This window comes from Phoca vitulina, unplaced genomic scaffold, assembly GCF_004348235.1.
Source record: "Phoca vitulina isolate PV1807 unplaced genomic scaffold, GSC_HSeal_1.0 scaffold41, whole genome shotgun sequence".
NCBI lineage: Eukaryota > Metazoa > Chordata > Mammalia > Carnivora > Phocidae > Phoca > Phoca vitulina.
In genome coordinates, this window is record NW_022589744.1 from 5,230,218 (window position 1) to 5,243,987 (window position 13,770).

Sequence of the window (13,770 nt, forward strand, 5' to 3'; positions counted from 1 at the left end):
CTCTGCGGTGCAGGGTCGGGAGGGCGATGGGGTCCTGAGTTTAGGAAGCCATCTTCTGGTTGTCCTTTCGCCTTTCTTCCCTGGACAGAAGTGCATGGCTCATCCTGAACCCCAAGGTGTCCAGTCTGCAGAACCAGCAGGTGGGAGACGGGGTGGCATGGGAAGGATTTGTGTGCAGGTGTGTTCATTGTTTCTGAAGGAAGAGGCATTGAAGGTGAGGGTCAGAAACCCGGAGTTCCCTCCCTTGTGGAAGTGTTCAGGTGGACAGCAGTCCGTTCACTAAGTGTTGGCAGAGTGCTGCTCTGGGTCAGGTTCTGCCGCCGAGTAGGGCTTCTCTCCAGAGTTGTCGGATCTTGGATCTTTTGAAGACGAATGCATCTGGCATACTAAGAGTTTGTTCCAAAAAAATTTATTATTAAAGTATGGTTGACACCATGTTCTGTTGGTTTCAGGTAAACAACATAGTGATTCCACAATTCTGTACATTACTCGGTGTTCACGACTAATAAGTGTGGCCCCCACCTATCACCGTTTGAAGTCATGCAGTGGTGATCTCTGGGTGGAGAACAGTCATTCTCCCTGAGTCTCACCGAAGGGTGTGTGTGTGTGTGTGTGTGTGTGTGTTGAGCGGGGTATCCCCATCTCTTTCCATCCTTTGAGATTCTGATTCAGGAGAGCCAAGGGAGGGGGAGCCTGGGGTTGGGCAAAAGTCCCCCGGGAGCTCACCCAGCGTCCAGTTGAGAACTACCACTCCAGAAATGGTCTTTGAAGATGTTCCACAGGTGCGTTTGCCATAGGAATCTCCTTTGCCAAGGGGACAGTTTTGAAAGGCAAACGCACTGAGCCGTGTATTAATGGTGTGGGTAGAGTTTGTTCCTTTTAGCATCCTCACACTGGACCGTCTCTTCTTCCAGTTCGTTTGAAATGATCTGGTTTCTGTTGGCCAGTGTCCTGTGTTTTGGCCTGTGGCATGGAGCCAGCTGGAAGGGAAGTTGATGAGGTTGGTTTGGGATTCTACTGTTGGTTTTCCCAGTGGCTTTCCTTGTGTTATCTCAGATCCCCCTGTCAGTAAAGGGAGAGAGCCACGAGGTGACAGGTGCCGTTTTAATACAAGAAGAGCATTTTGGCATTAATGAAAACAGGATAAGGGTACACGTCTTTCATCCAACATGCAGAAATGAGGGGTTCCGTGGAAGTTAGTTTTCCGTCCATACTTGAGAAAAATTATCCTTTGATGGTCACAGTCCTTAAAATAATACCTTTTTGTTCTATTTTAATTAAATAGTATTAGGCATAATTTCTTGCCTGATCTCGATCATTATCAAGATCTGTTTCCATGCTGGGTTGTAGTCTTACCTCCTAGCGTACAAGGCCACGTAGGGCTGTCTGCTCGTCCACAGACATCCTGGCAACACCCCCACTCTTTAAAAACGGTTTTTCTTTTTTCTCTTGGTCATTCTGCTGTCCTGTTTTGCTCCTGTCTGTGTGCTTGCTTCTAGCAACATTACTCCTTTAGCTTCTGTCTGTGGATTGCGTGGCGGTGGGGGTGGGGAGTCTTAGTGTCTTGAGTGAAACAAGAGTCAGTTGGGTTGGAATGAGGGTGTTGAGTGAATCTCCCAGGTCAAATGTAGTTAAGAATGTAAGGCTTCTGTTTGGTTTTCTTAGAGACTGTTTTTGGCTGGCTTTCAGGCCCTTGTGGTCCCCACCATTGAGGCGTTGTTCTGGGTTCATGATGAACTAACTTGGGTGTAGTCCCTGTACGTGTGTGAGTCTCACAAGACCCGGTCAGAAAGGTAGGCGGTCACTTGTGACTTTCACAGCTGGGACAGTAGGCCCAGTGCTGGTGCAGGAGGATGGAGCTCTCATCCGAAGCCCTTACCCTTGGCCTATCACTCCCCTCCCCGCAGACATGAACATTTCCAGCATGAGGTGTTGGGAGGACCAGTTGAGAATGAGACCTTTGAGCCACTTTGAGTTTCTTTTATTTATTAGGGAATCACACTGCTTTCTTTTTGAATGGTTTGGGGGAGAGGTGGGAGGGAAGAAGTTCTAACTTCTCCCCAGCACTGGCCTCCCCCCACCTCCCTTCATTATTCCCTTCCCAGAAGAACTTTCTCAGTTTTTCTTTTTAGAGATGACTTTAAAGTTCTCACCCTTCCCGCGTCAGCTAAGACACTTGTGGACTTGAAGCCCCGGCTAGCTCCTGTCCGGGATTGGGGAAGTTACCTTGGCCAGTCAGCTGTTCTAGGTCGCTGGGGTAGGGCGGGGGCCAGTAAAGTCCACGTGGCTATAGAGACAGAAAAGGGCCAGCCCCTCGATGTGCCGCTTTCTCTTTGGGGCACGCTGGGTACCCTTGGGTCCCCCGTGGCAGGACCTCAGTGTTGTCAGCGGCCTTGGATGGGTGTGAGCAAACCGGGACATCAAGGCCGAGGGAGCGTGCCTGGAAGGCTCGGAGCCCCTGGGCCTCAGTGTTGGGCCTGACCTTCTTGGTGTCAGTGTTAGGGGCCTCGGAGCCTTCTCCCAGCCAAGTGGGCAGGTTATCCTGAGCGGCCAGCGCAGCCGTGCCCACTCGGGCAGGTTCATACCAACTCGGGGCAAATTTCTCATCAGTGTGGGATCCTCCTCTCTCTGGAGTTGTTTGTCCAGGGCACTTTGCATCTTGCAGACCACAGTGGGGACAAAGAGGTCTCAGGAATAAGAGCCCATCATCTGGATGGCTGGCGGGGGAGGGGGTTGGGGTTCCTGTGGGTCTCGGGCTGCCAGGCCCTGGGGGTCCCTGGGCCCTCCTGCCCCCCTGCCCCCCTGCCCCCCTGCCCCATAGGCTTGGCGCGCACCGAGAGCCCGGGCTGTGCGAGCCACTTTCTGGCCGGCTGGCCCTGTGTGTGTGATCTACCCAGTGTCGGGGGGTCACCCGGGATTCCCAGGGCTGGGATTAGACCCCTCTTCACAGCTCTGCCAATGGGCCTCGCACAGATGAGAGCACGGAGCAGGCGAGAAATAAAGTGTGTGGGGGATGAAAAGCTGAACTGAACCGCTTTCAGCCCATTGTTCTTCTGGGGAAGCTTAGCGGGGATAAGAGGGTAGCAGGCCCCTTTGAAATTTCCTTGAACAAGTGAATAGGAGCGCCCCATAAAGCATGAAAAGAGCCCTGGCTGTTTTTCCCCGTCACAATGGGCGGCTCTGGCTGCCAGGGGGGCTGCCAGGGGCTGGGGAGTGGGGCTGGCCGTCCTGCTGGGAGTTGGGGAGGGGACCCAGCCGGGGAGGAGGAGAGGGGGTCACAGGCGGCCTTCAATAGACTCCAGAAGGTTGGAGTTCATTAGACACAAGCCCGGGAAGCAATCGTCCCATTTGCGACAGGGCCAATTAAGTCCCGGGGGCCTTTGCAAGACGGCCCGAGTAGAAGCTGGGCAGGGCCGGCCTGTACTCGGTTGTTCTGGGGAGCCCTGCGCCGGGGGGCCTGGAGGGTCAGAGCTGGCGGGGGCTCGAAAGAAATCCCTCCCTTCTCCCAAAGCCCACTGTTGACTTCTGTTTTCCCGCTAAGTAAAAAGCCTGTGAAAGCTGGCTGGGGATTCGGGCCTTCATAGCAGGCCTCTGAGAAGGCTGTTTTATGAGCCTGTTACTCTGAAACTTGCCTTCTCAGAAGAAATCACTTTCTATTTTGGGGGGCGGGTCGGGGCGGGGGAGTTAGCTGCCAGACTCCAGCCGAGTCCTAAGGCCCAGTCCCTTGGAGTGTTGGGCGCAGAGGCTCGTGGGGCCATTCCAGGGCATCAGGCCCAGGAAGATGCAGCCGGGGGCAGAAACCATGACAGGCAGCGGGTTCTGCGCTGCCCAAGGGTGGCTCCCGTGTTTGGGCAGCCAGGAAGCGTGGAAGCTATGCCTACGACACGGGGGGCGTCTCTCGGGCTTCTCTTTTTGTGCAAAGTTGCTCTCAGAGTCAGGATCGGCCTGGCGTGGAGGTCTCTTCTGCTCCGGGTGTCACAAAACCAGCGCCAGATACTTCCTCGTGGTTCCTGCGGAAGGGTGGCACAGGTTCTTTTATTTATTTACTTGTATTTCCTTATATCTTATTCATGGGTTTACTCTGGGCACCAGGGAAGGCACCCGAGTGAAGTTCAGATCTGATCTGATCTTACAAAACCAGGCGTTTGATGTTGGCCGCGATCAGATGCTGCCTTCCGAGTGCTTGCCAGATGGGAATGGGAGTGGACACGTGTGTGAGGGAGTCGGTTACTGCTAAGCCTCGGGAGGACGGCGCTCAGGTTAGGCTGGGCCCAGCGGAGTCCAAAGGCTAAGCTAATGGGCTCGGCTCAAATGGCAGCAAAGCGGAGTCCACGCTTCAAAACCCGTGCTCCCCAGAACACAGCTGGGCCCAGCAGTGGGCTCGTTAGCTAAAAGGCTGGTAATTAAAGGAGGACGGTATAGGGACCGAAACTCAGGCACTCGGCAGCTCACCGTGCTGAGTGTCCGGGAGACGGATCATAAAGTTCGAAAGCCCAAGTAGGAAGAGTGGCCCTCTTCTGGCACACATGGCTGTTTGGAAGAAGATTCTTGGCTGGTGGGGAGGTAAAGCCCTGTTTCCGTGAAGGCACCTGTTAAATACGCCTTGTTGAGCCTCTACAGGTTGAGCTGTGTCTTCTCTGCCCTGGTCACAGGTCTCCTGTCCTGCACTTGGCTCCTTCACCTGCCCTGGGGGTGGTGCTGAAATCATTTGTTTCTTTTGCCTTCGGTCGCCCAGGCACCTGCTTCTCCCTGCCTCCCCCTTTCTATACGGACTTCCCCACTTCTCTTCTTTCTTCTGCTTTGTATGGAAAAAGCAAAAGAGGTATAAAAACCTTCCCACTGATTTCCATCTGGGTGGAAAGGGGAAGAGCAGAGGCTGTAGAGGAGACTTGAGGACAGAGTCTTGGGGGAGATGGATGGGGACCTCCTATAGGACTCTTGAAGCCTTGCGTGCGTCACAGTGAAGTCCATGGGGGGCTTGACTCCTGCCCGCACAAGATTGTCAGGAAGAGCCCGGGGGCAGGGGCCAGCCACCCTTTTGAAGTCCGCAGAGGTGTTGCTGGTCAGGAGAAGGGCATGGACGTTATTCATGGGGCAGCCCCGGGGCAACGGAAGTTGGTTAGATCAGTGTGAGACCCAACCTGGGGCACCCCCATGGTCACCCTCACCCCACAAGGAACATTAGGCAAGAGACAAGGGAAAGGGGATCCTCACTATGCCTTGGAAACCACCTGGCATGCCCCATAGCCAGTGAGTACCAAGTGGTGGGGTAGGATGTTCCAGAATGTTCCCCAAATCTTCCATTTGCCCCTTCAGAATGTCATGTGACTTCACAGGGCCTAGGAACCGGACCCTCAGGAAGCTTGGCTCCTCCGGGTGGGATGGGAGGGTAAGTTGCTGAGTTAAGGACACTTGTTCTGGGGTCTGGCAGTGGCTCAGATTTGGATGCTGGGTCTAACTGCTATTGACTGACCCCAGGAGAGCTACAGCGGGTCTCTGACCATCTGTAAAACTTGGTGAATTTGGGATGAAGTTGGATTATATGTCACATACGTCTGACCCACAGTGGGAACACATACCTCGGGGCAGGCAACCTTACGTTGGACTCAGCCCCTGGTGTGGAATCTGGTTACTGGTCAAGCCAGGCGTGCTCGTGAGCACCCACTTTTCTCCCGTCTTGTAGGTGATCCCAAGGTGAAAACACTGAGGTTTGGTAAATATACACCAGGTGGTTCAGTAAGTTTCTGGACTTAGAACCTTTTATCCTACCTAGCTTTTGAGGGCCTGGTCAAGTGAGTGGGAGGCTGTCTGAGAGACTTAGCCTGCACTAGTCAACTGGTGTGCTATCTCAGGCCCTCTTGACCTTTTTCTGGGACAGGACTCACCCTTGTGTGTATGTTCCTGCTTTAGATATATTTTTTTAAAGGTTTATTTATTGATTTTTAGAGAGAGAGAGCACACAAGCAGGGGGAGGGGGAGGGACAGAGGGAGAGAATCTTTCAAGCAGACTCCCCACTGAGTGAGCAGCCCGATGCGGAGCTTGATCCCACAACCTGTGAGATCATGACCTGAGCCGAAATCAAGAGTCAGGCGCTTAACCGACTGAGCCACCCAGGCACCCCCTGCTTTAGATATTGATCCCTTTTCTCCCCCTGTACCCTCAATAAAATGATCCTTTCTGTGCTAATTCCTAGCCAAGCTTTGGCTAACCTACGTCATGGGTGTATTGACTGACCATGATCTGTATCATCCCCACGGTGGCCCTGTGATCTGGCCTAGGTCAACAGATTTCTGGAAAATGCAGCCACTTGGAATCCTAGGGCATTACGGATGAGGAGCTAGAGGTCAACCAGTTACCCCTGGCTGCTCCCGGTATTTTTAGAAATTGCTGATTTTCACCCACAGCTGGTGAGCCAAAGATGTTTTTCTTCCTTCCACTCTGTGATGAACAAAACACCAGGAAAAGGGAAATAACCAAATACCTAATTTCAATATTTACAGCCTCCAAGTATGATTCACTGTGGGAATGTTGGAACCCTGAAGCTTTTGTCAATAAGTGGCCTCTAGAAGGGACAGCAGTGGGAAAAGAGTCACACCTTGACCATTTGACTGCTTTCAAACACAAGATTCTTTTTTTAAAAAAATCATGGCCAACTCCAGGTCATGTCGTAGTAAAGACAAGCTGGGGTGGATGGAGGCTTTCCTTTACTTTTCTTACCTCCTCCACTTCCTTTTTTTTTTTTTTTTGGAATATAATGATGAAGGACATAGGGGCTCATCCTGCCTGCAGGTCTTTGCTCAAAGGTCTCCTTCGCAGTGAGGACTTCGTTGGTACCCCCCACACACACACATTAAACTGGAACTCTCACCCCCACCCCATCCTTTCTTCCCATTTCCTGCCCTGTATTTTGTCCCAGTATTTACCACTTTCTAGAAAACATGCTATAGATTTTGCTTTGATATCTTCCGCTTCTTGCCTACCACCCATTAGAATATAAGCTTTGTGAGGGCAGTCGTCTGCATTTTTATCCCCTTCCTTCACTGCTGTCTCGCCCGGCACCTGGAACAAGGTCTCACATAGTGGGTACTCAAATATTTGAAATTGCCTGGAGTGCCACGTAGTAGGGGCTTTCTCTTTATGCCCACATTGGTCATGTGTCCTTGGGAATTCCTTAGTTTGGGGGGTGGCAGGGTTTGGAGCCGAGGGAAGGAAGGAGCCCAAAGATATTCTTGTGGCTGATTTATAAGAGGAAGACACTTGGAAACAGTTGGGGGCTTGACTGTTGGAGAATGACGCACCCCTTCATTAATGCCTGGCTCGGCTGTCTGTGGGCCTGGTCCCTCTTCCTGCAGTATTTTGCCCCGGTGTGTGCTCCAGAAGGCCCTGGGGTCCTGATCTGGGGCAGTACAGCCGACTGTGAGGAGGCCCAAAGGGGCCTCAGGTTCTCCTGCTTGGGCTACTTGTAAGATAAAATGGGGAGCCTTCACTTTGACTGGGCTGGCTAGAGTGTGACCATTTCCAAGGCAGAGCTTGAAGGAGGAGCTTACCAAGCTCTTTCCGAGCTGTCGATCCTGCATCTGAGAGGGAGCCAAGTTGACAGAGGTGATTGATGAGCAGAGGGTTTGGCAGTTTGATCTTGGATTGGTCTTTCCCCTTGGGAATAGCCATGGGGCCCAGGACGGGGGCACACGTGCATGGAGGCATGCAAGGGCCCTGTCCGTCGGTGGGATCTCAGGAGGGCTTGTGAGTTAGCCCACGTGCTGAAAGCATCCTTGTGAGCCTGTGGGTTCTGTCTTTTCCCTTCCCTCAGAGATGGAATCCCTCCTTATCGTGTGGGGAGTAAGAAACAGCTCCAGAGAGAAATGCATCGCAGTGTGAAGGCCAATGGCCAAGTGTCTCTACCTCATTTCCCGGTGAGTATAGTCCGGAGGGGGAAGGCAGATATTTTTGGCCATGTTGAATCTTGTAGAAGAGGGATGGGAGGTGGAGGGGGAAGATCTAGGATAAGAGGAGAAGCAGTGCCTGGGGTCTTCTAGGGTAAAGGGAAGAGAGGGGGGAACCAGGGAAGAGGTGTTACCTGGTTCCTTGGGGTGTGATGCTGAGCAGAGTGAAGCTCAAGATGACCGACTTGAACCTCTACATTTTCTCAATTCAAAAAAGAAAATTCTTTTCAAAAAAGAAACCAAAGCAGTTCTCTTCCAGAAACCAAGCAATGGTGGGAGTTAAACCGTGCTTCCTTCCATGGGTTCCCACTAGAATGGAGGCCCCCTGAGGGCAGGGAGTTTTGTTTATTCTGTGAAATGCCCTGTCCACAGCGATTAGAACAGTGGCTGGCTCATAACAGGTACTTACTAAAACGTGTTGATTGAATCAGCAAATGAGGAGGCTAGAGGAATCTTTGCCTCCCGCAGAAGGGAAATTGCATCCCTAGGACGTTTCTCCTGTTGACTTCCAAAGCCCTGGAGGGCAGATGTCCCGTCTTGTCCGTTCCCAACCCCAGAACTTGCTTTAGAACCTCCTGTTGAATCTGCACCTAATGAATGCTGAATGAATGAAGCCTTTGGAAGGTAGGATCTCATGAGCAACTTCCCCCTGTGATTGACGTGAGAGGCCAGCTTGGCGTGAAGATCCTTTCCTGGTATCTCTTCTTCCATTTCCAAGTCCTGGAGGGCAGCCAGCATGTGGCCCCCTAAACTCAGCAGAGGCCCCTCATCTGTGTTTCAGGAGCTGTGCTTCTTGCCATACACTGAGATCCAAGATTGCAGGAACACTGTTCCTTGGGGAGGGGAGGACAGTGCCCAGCTTCGAGCGGCATCTCCGCTCACGAATCCTTCCGGCCAGCTTCCGAGAATTCAGTTGGCCCATCAGTGATGTTGTGTTCAGAAAATTAACACACCCAGTTGCTAATCCCATGTTGCATTACTGGATTGTTTTCGCTAGAGCAGCTCCCCTCTGAAAGCCCCTGACACAGTCCAGGGAGGACTTAACTTGGTCCGAAAATTTAGCATGTTACGATGCTTTCCTGGGGCCCTTCAGCATCCCCCTCCTCAATAATATTACCCTGCAAATACAGCAGATTGAGGATACAGGTGTTTTTGGGCAGGGCTGTGGGGGTGCAGGGGAGTATGTGTGTGAATAAAAGTTCTACTGCCCAAGCTTGTCAATTAGATGATTTTGTCCTGGGGTGTGCAAATCGACTTTCTCCATAAGGCAGCGCTTTGATCCGGGCTGAGCCGAGCTAGCCTGCATGACAGCGGCCGGCTCCTGGGGGGGGGGCTTTCTCTACCCACCCCCCGACGCAGTTCCAGGCTCACTGGCTGCCGGTCGCCATCAGGAGCCCAGCTCAGCTGCAGGGGGAACGTGGGCCTTCGCGGGTGGGCTTTGTGCTGCCCCTACCCGTGCTGAAGGAAAGGGCAGAGCAAGAGGGAAATTGAGGAAGGAGGAGGCCGACAACCGAGGGGAGGGGGTGGCGGGAGGACCGGCAGAGGACGGGGAGCCGGGCGGTGGGAGTCCTCTGTTTGCTGCTTTTGGCAGCACCCTCTATGCCTTTTTATATTCTGTGCTTGATTTGGAGATGTTCCCTTTTCCCTTGATAGACCAGCTTCGGGCAGCCCGGCTCAGCAGTGCTCTGCCGCTAGCCCGCAGCATCTTCCTTCATTTTCTGTACAAAGAGCCGGGGAGGGGGGCGCGGAGAGCCGGGGAGATCTAGGACGGTGTTGAGACAACACCACCTCAAAGGTGCGCAGTGTGCGGCCACGAAATAAATTACCACTTCTTCTGATCCGGCCGTGTGACTCCCTTTTTTTTTCCCCCTTTTCTTCCCCCTGCCCCCACCTCCCTTCCAATCTTATTTTTTTTTTTTCAAATTTCCAGCTCCCTTTCTGTTTAGACTCTACTTTTTATTCCTTGAGTTGGTCCCTCTCCCCTCCCCACCGCAGAGGGCTGCCTTTTTTTTTTTTTTTTTGATGTTTGACAACAGTCTTTGAAGATCCTCTGCTTCAGAGTAGCTACTGATGGGCTGCTTGTACTAGAGAGAGAATGAGCGGGGCCCCTCGGAGAGCGACCAACTGCTCCTGCCCAAGGCAAATGCTGGTGGGGACCATGGCTCTCCATGAGGCCGCGGCGCCGGCGCATAAAGCTCCCGAGCAGCCCGGGCGCCGCGCCCGCCGCTCTCCGCCCGCCCGTCCGTCCGTCCGTCTGTCCGTGTGGCTGTGGCTGTGGCCGGGGCCGAGGCCGCCAGGCCCGGGAAGCTCCGGCGGGGGCGCCGCGTGCTGGCCCCGCTGAACGTGCCTCGTGTCTTCTCTTCCCGTGCCCCGTAGAGAACCCACCGCCTGCCCAAGGAGATGACCCCCGTGGAGCCCGCCGCCTTCGCGGCCGAGCTCATCTCCAGGCTGGAGAAGCTGAAGCTGGAGCTGGAGAGCCGCCACAGCCTGGAGGAGCGCCTGCAGCAGATCCGAGAGGTAGTGCCGGGGCCTGTCCCTTCCCCGGTCCCTGCGGCCCCGTGCCGCCCCTCCCCTTGACCCCCTGGCGGCCCAGGCTGGCCCCTCCTGCTTACCCGGTCACTGCCCCTCCTGCCCCTCCAGGATGAAGAGAAGGAGGCGTCCGAGCTAGCGCTGAGCCCCAGGGATGGGGGGCCCACCCCGCACCCCCTCTCCCTCCTGCCCTCCGGCAGCTACGAGGAGGACCCGCAGACCATTCTGGACGACCACCTGTCCAGGGTCCTCAAGACCCCCGGCTGCCAGTCTCCAGGCGTGGGCCGCTACAGCCCCCGCTCCCGCTCCCCCGACCACCACCACCACCAGCAGCAGTACCACGCCCTGCTCCCGCCTGGGGCCAAGTTGCCCCCCGTGGCAGCCCCACAGGCCGGTTGCCCCCTCCTCGGAGCCAGGGGCTTCGTGACCAAGCAGACGACGAAGCACGTCCACCACCACTACATCCACCACCACGGCCTCCCCAAGAGCAGGGAGGAGATGGAGGCAGAGGCCGCACAGAGGGTGCGCTGCTTCTGTCCCGGGGGCGCCGGCTACTACTGCTACTCCAGGTGCAGGAGCCACCCCAGGGCTCTGGAGCCCGTGCAGGCCGAGCAGTTGGGGTGAGTGTCGGGTGGACCGGAGCGTCCCCGCGGGGCTTTCTCTCCCACCCAGAGCCCCGGGCGGGTGCGAGGTTGGGGGGCGGGGTCCAGAGGTCACAGGCATTTAGCTTCCAGGAGGGAGGCGCAGGGTGGGGGGGGGGCGGGGCAGGGGAAGCAGGTGCATGGGTCTTTCGTGTCACCCCGCCGCTCGCCGACCTGTCCCGATTCGAGGCGTCCCAGAGCTGTAACGGGGCCTCTGGGTTGGGTGTGGTTCTTGGTTCCCCACAGCAACAGAGGCAGTGCCCTGCCCAAGCGAAGTGGGAAAAGCGTGGAGCCGGGCCTGGCCCTGCCCGCCAGGGAAGGAGGGGCCCCCGGCGGAGCCGGGGCCCTGCAGCTTCCCGGGGAGGAAGGAGACAGGTCGCAGGATGTCTGGCAGTGGATGCTGGAGAGCGAGCGGCAGAGCAAACCCAAGCCCCCTAGGTAAACAGCACCCGCCGCCGCGGAGGTCTTGTGGGGATGGCTGTTCTTGCAGTCGGCCGAACACAAATGGGACCGTTTGCTCCTGCCGTCTTAACAGTAAATGTTGGGCTGAGCGGACCACAGAAATGCCCTGTTTTGGCACCGCCCCCTGTCCATGTGATGATAGGGTCATTTTTTTTTTCCTCTTCTCTCTTTGAAGGCAGGATAGAGAAGTTTCTACTGAAGTCACATTTTCCAGTTTTTTTTAACCCAGTTTCTTTCCTTCTGCTCTCTCTCTCACTCCTTGCTCAGTGCCCAAAGCACAAAAAAGGCTTACCCCTTGGAGTCCGCCCGTGCGTCCCCGGCCGAGCGAGCTGGCCGGCACCAGCTGCTGGGGGGTGGCAACGGGCACGCCCGCTCTGCCCCCCGAGCCCCCGCGTTCACCCAGGACCCCGTGATGCCTCCCCTGACCCCGCCCAACACACTGGCGCAGCTGGAAGAGGCCTGCCGCCGGCTGGCTGAGGTGTCCAAGCCCCCAAAGCAGCGGTGAGTGGCTGCAGAGCGGAGGTGAGGGTCTCGGGCGCTCCTCAGGGAGGAGGGATGGCTTCTGGCCACGTGCGCGTCTCCTTCCCACCTGCTAGAAATTGTTCCTTTTAGTTCTGTTCATTCTGAAGAGCCAGCCAGGATCTGCTTATTAGGCAAGGCAGGCCCGGGAGGAGAGTGAATTTCCGTCTGTTCCTTACAAATGCCCCGATCGCGCAAGGCTGGGTAGATGAGCATGTAAGAGGCCCTGACCGATGGAGGATCCAGGGCCTCGGCCCTTTGCCTGGGCTGGCATCGCCCCGTCCCGGGCTCCCAGGGGGCTTAGGATGGCTATTCCCCGTGGATGGAAGTTGGGTCTACGGTGAGGGCCCAGAGCCTTCGGCTTTTCCGTCTGCTCCCCACTTGCCTTACCCTCCGTCCCCCACTCCCGCTGTGTCCTCAGATGCTGTGCAGGAGGTCAGCAGAGGGACAGGAACCACTCGGCCACTGGTCAGACGGGAGCCGCGCCCTTCTCCAACCCCAGCCTGGCTTCCGAAGAGTGAGTGTCTTTACCTGACATTGCTGAGAGCCCCCTCGTGGTTTATATTTCAGGGCATTGACTCCCTGGCGTTGGGATTCTTGAAAACTTTTTCTAGTATATAAAATCCCCTTGATTTGAACAGTAGCCACTAGGAAGGGTAAACGCGGCTATTGCCATAAATCGGGATCTTGGCCATAAATCAGGATCTTGGAAACCCTGCCCGCGCTGGGAGATGCGTTGTGACTTGGACAACAGGTGTTGCTTCCTGAAGGGACGGATGGCTCAGGGTTCCCGGGTACGCACTCCTCAAAAGCTGAGACGTGCAGCCGTGAGCAGATGGATAAAAGGGGGTCCCCAACCCCGGATGGAAACGTTGCCCTCATTCAGCTTGCAAGCCAGCAAGTTGGAAACGTGTTGTCTCATGGAGCAGGAAGGTGCTTCACCACTGCAGAGACCGAGGACGGTCTTTGTTGTTTGGCTTGGGGAGAGCGCCATGTCTTCCCCAGTGGTGCCATGATTCTTTCCATAAGGTTACGCTCTTGCCAAGTGGGCCGAGAAGCCTGGCTCCGTTGAATTCCAGGATGATGCATTTAGAAAGAAATCGGCTACAGGGGTCTAAAATGGTCTAAATAATTCAAGTTTTCTTTCTTTGCTCATTCATCTTGAGCAATGAGCCATATTTAAAGGCCTGCAGCTTTTTTTTTTTTTTTAAGCCCCTCTGCAAACTCAGAATAAATGAGGGAGGTCGAAATGACCGAGCTAGCCATCCCCGTGGGCTCTGGCATCACGCTGTCCAGGGGATGCTCTGGGTTTGTCTCTACAGCATTCCCTCGTGGGGCTGAGTGAACCCATGGCTCTTTGGCAGCTTCTCCCCGCTTCTTCCTTGGCAAGCACCCCACTTGTGCCATCCCGAAAGAGACCCATTTGGTGGTAGTGAGGGGAGCAATAGCAGTGTACAACCCAAAGGAGATCGTCCCTTCCCGGTGCCCCATGCAGATGACCTGGACTGTGGGCCTCCAGAGTAGCTGCCTCTGTGACATGGGAGGGGGGAGTCGGGGCCCACACCCAGGCCCCCTTTGAGCTCATAGCTGCAGCCTCGCTTTCTCTCTGGAGAACGTGTTCGAGAGCCTGTGTGTGTGTGGGGGGGGGGGGGGGGGGGGGGGGGGGGGGGGGGGG

The 13,770-nt window shown here is 55.4% G+C and overlaps 1 protein-coding gene across 2 annotated transcripts in view; it reads left to right on the top strand.

Annotated features, from left to right (window-relative positions):
- Nucleotides 1-13,770, top strand: part of AXIN2 (axin 2) — a 35,939-nt gene that overhangs the window by 11,733 nt on the left and 10,436 nt on the right. Inside the window, exons 4-9 of one of the 2 annotated variants that reach the window (XM_032429549.1) lie at nucleotides 7,812-7,914; nucleotides 10,321-10,461; nucleotides 10,585-11,093; nucleotides 11,361-11,552; nucleotides 11,844-12,077; nucleotides 12,517-12,612. In XM_032429549.1, the coding sequence (XP_032285440.1) occupies nucleotides 7,812-7,914; nucleotides 10,321-10,461; nucleotides 10,585-11,093; nucleotides 11,361-11,552; nucleotides 11,844-12,077; nucleotides 12,517-12,612 (1,275 nt within the window). The remainder of the gene's footprint in view (nucleotides 1-7,811; nucleotides 7,915-10,320; nucleotides 10,462-10,584; nucleotides 11,094-11,360; nucleotides 11,553-11,843; nucleotides 12,078-12,516; nucleotides 12,613-13,770) is intronic. The other variant, XM_032429550.1, reaches the window with a different exon arrangement.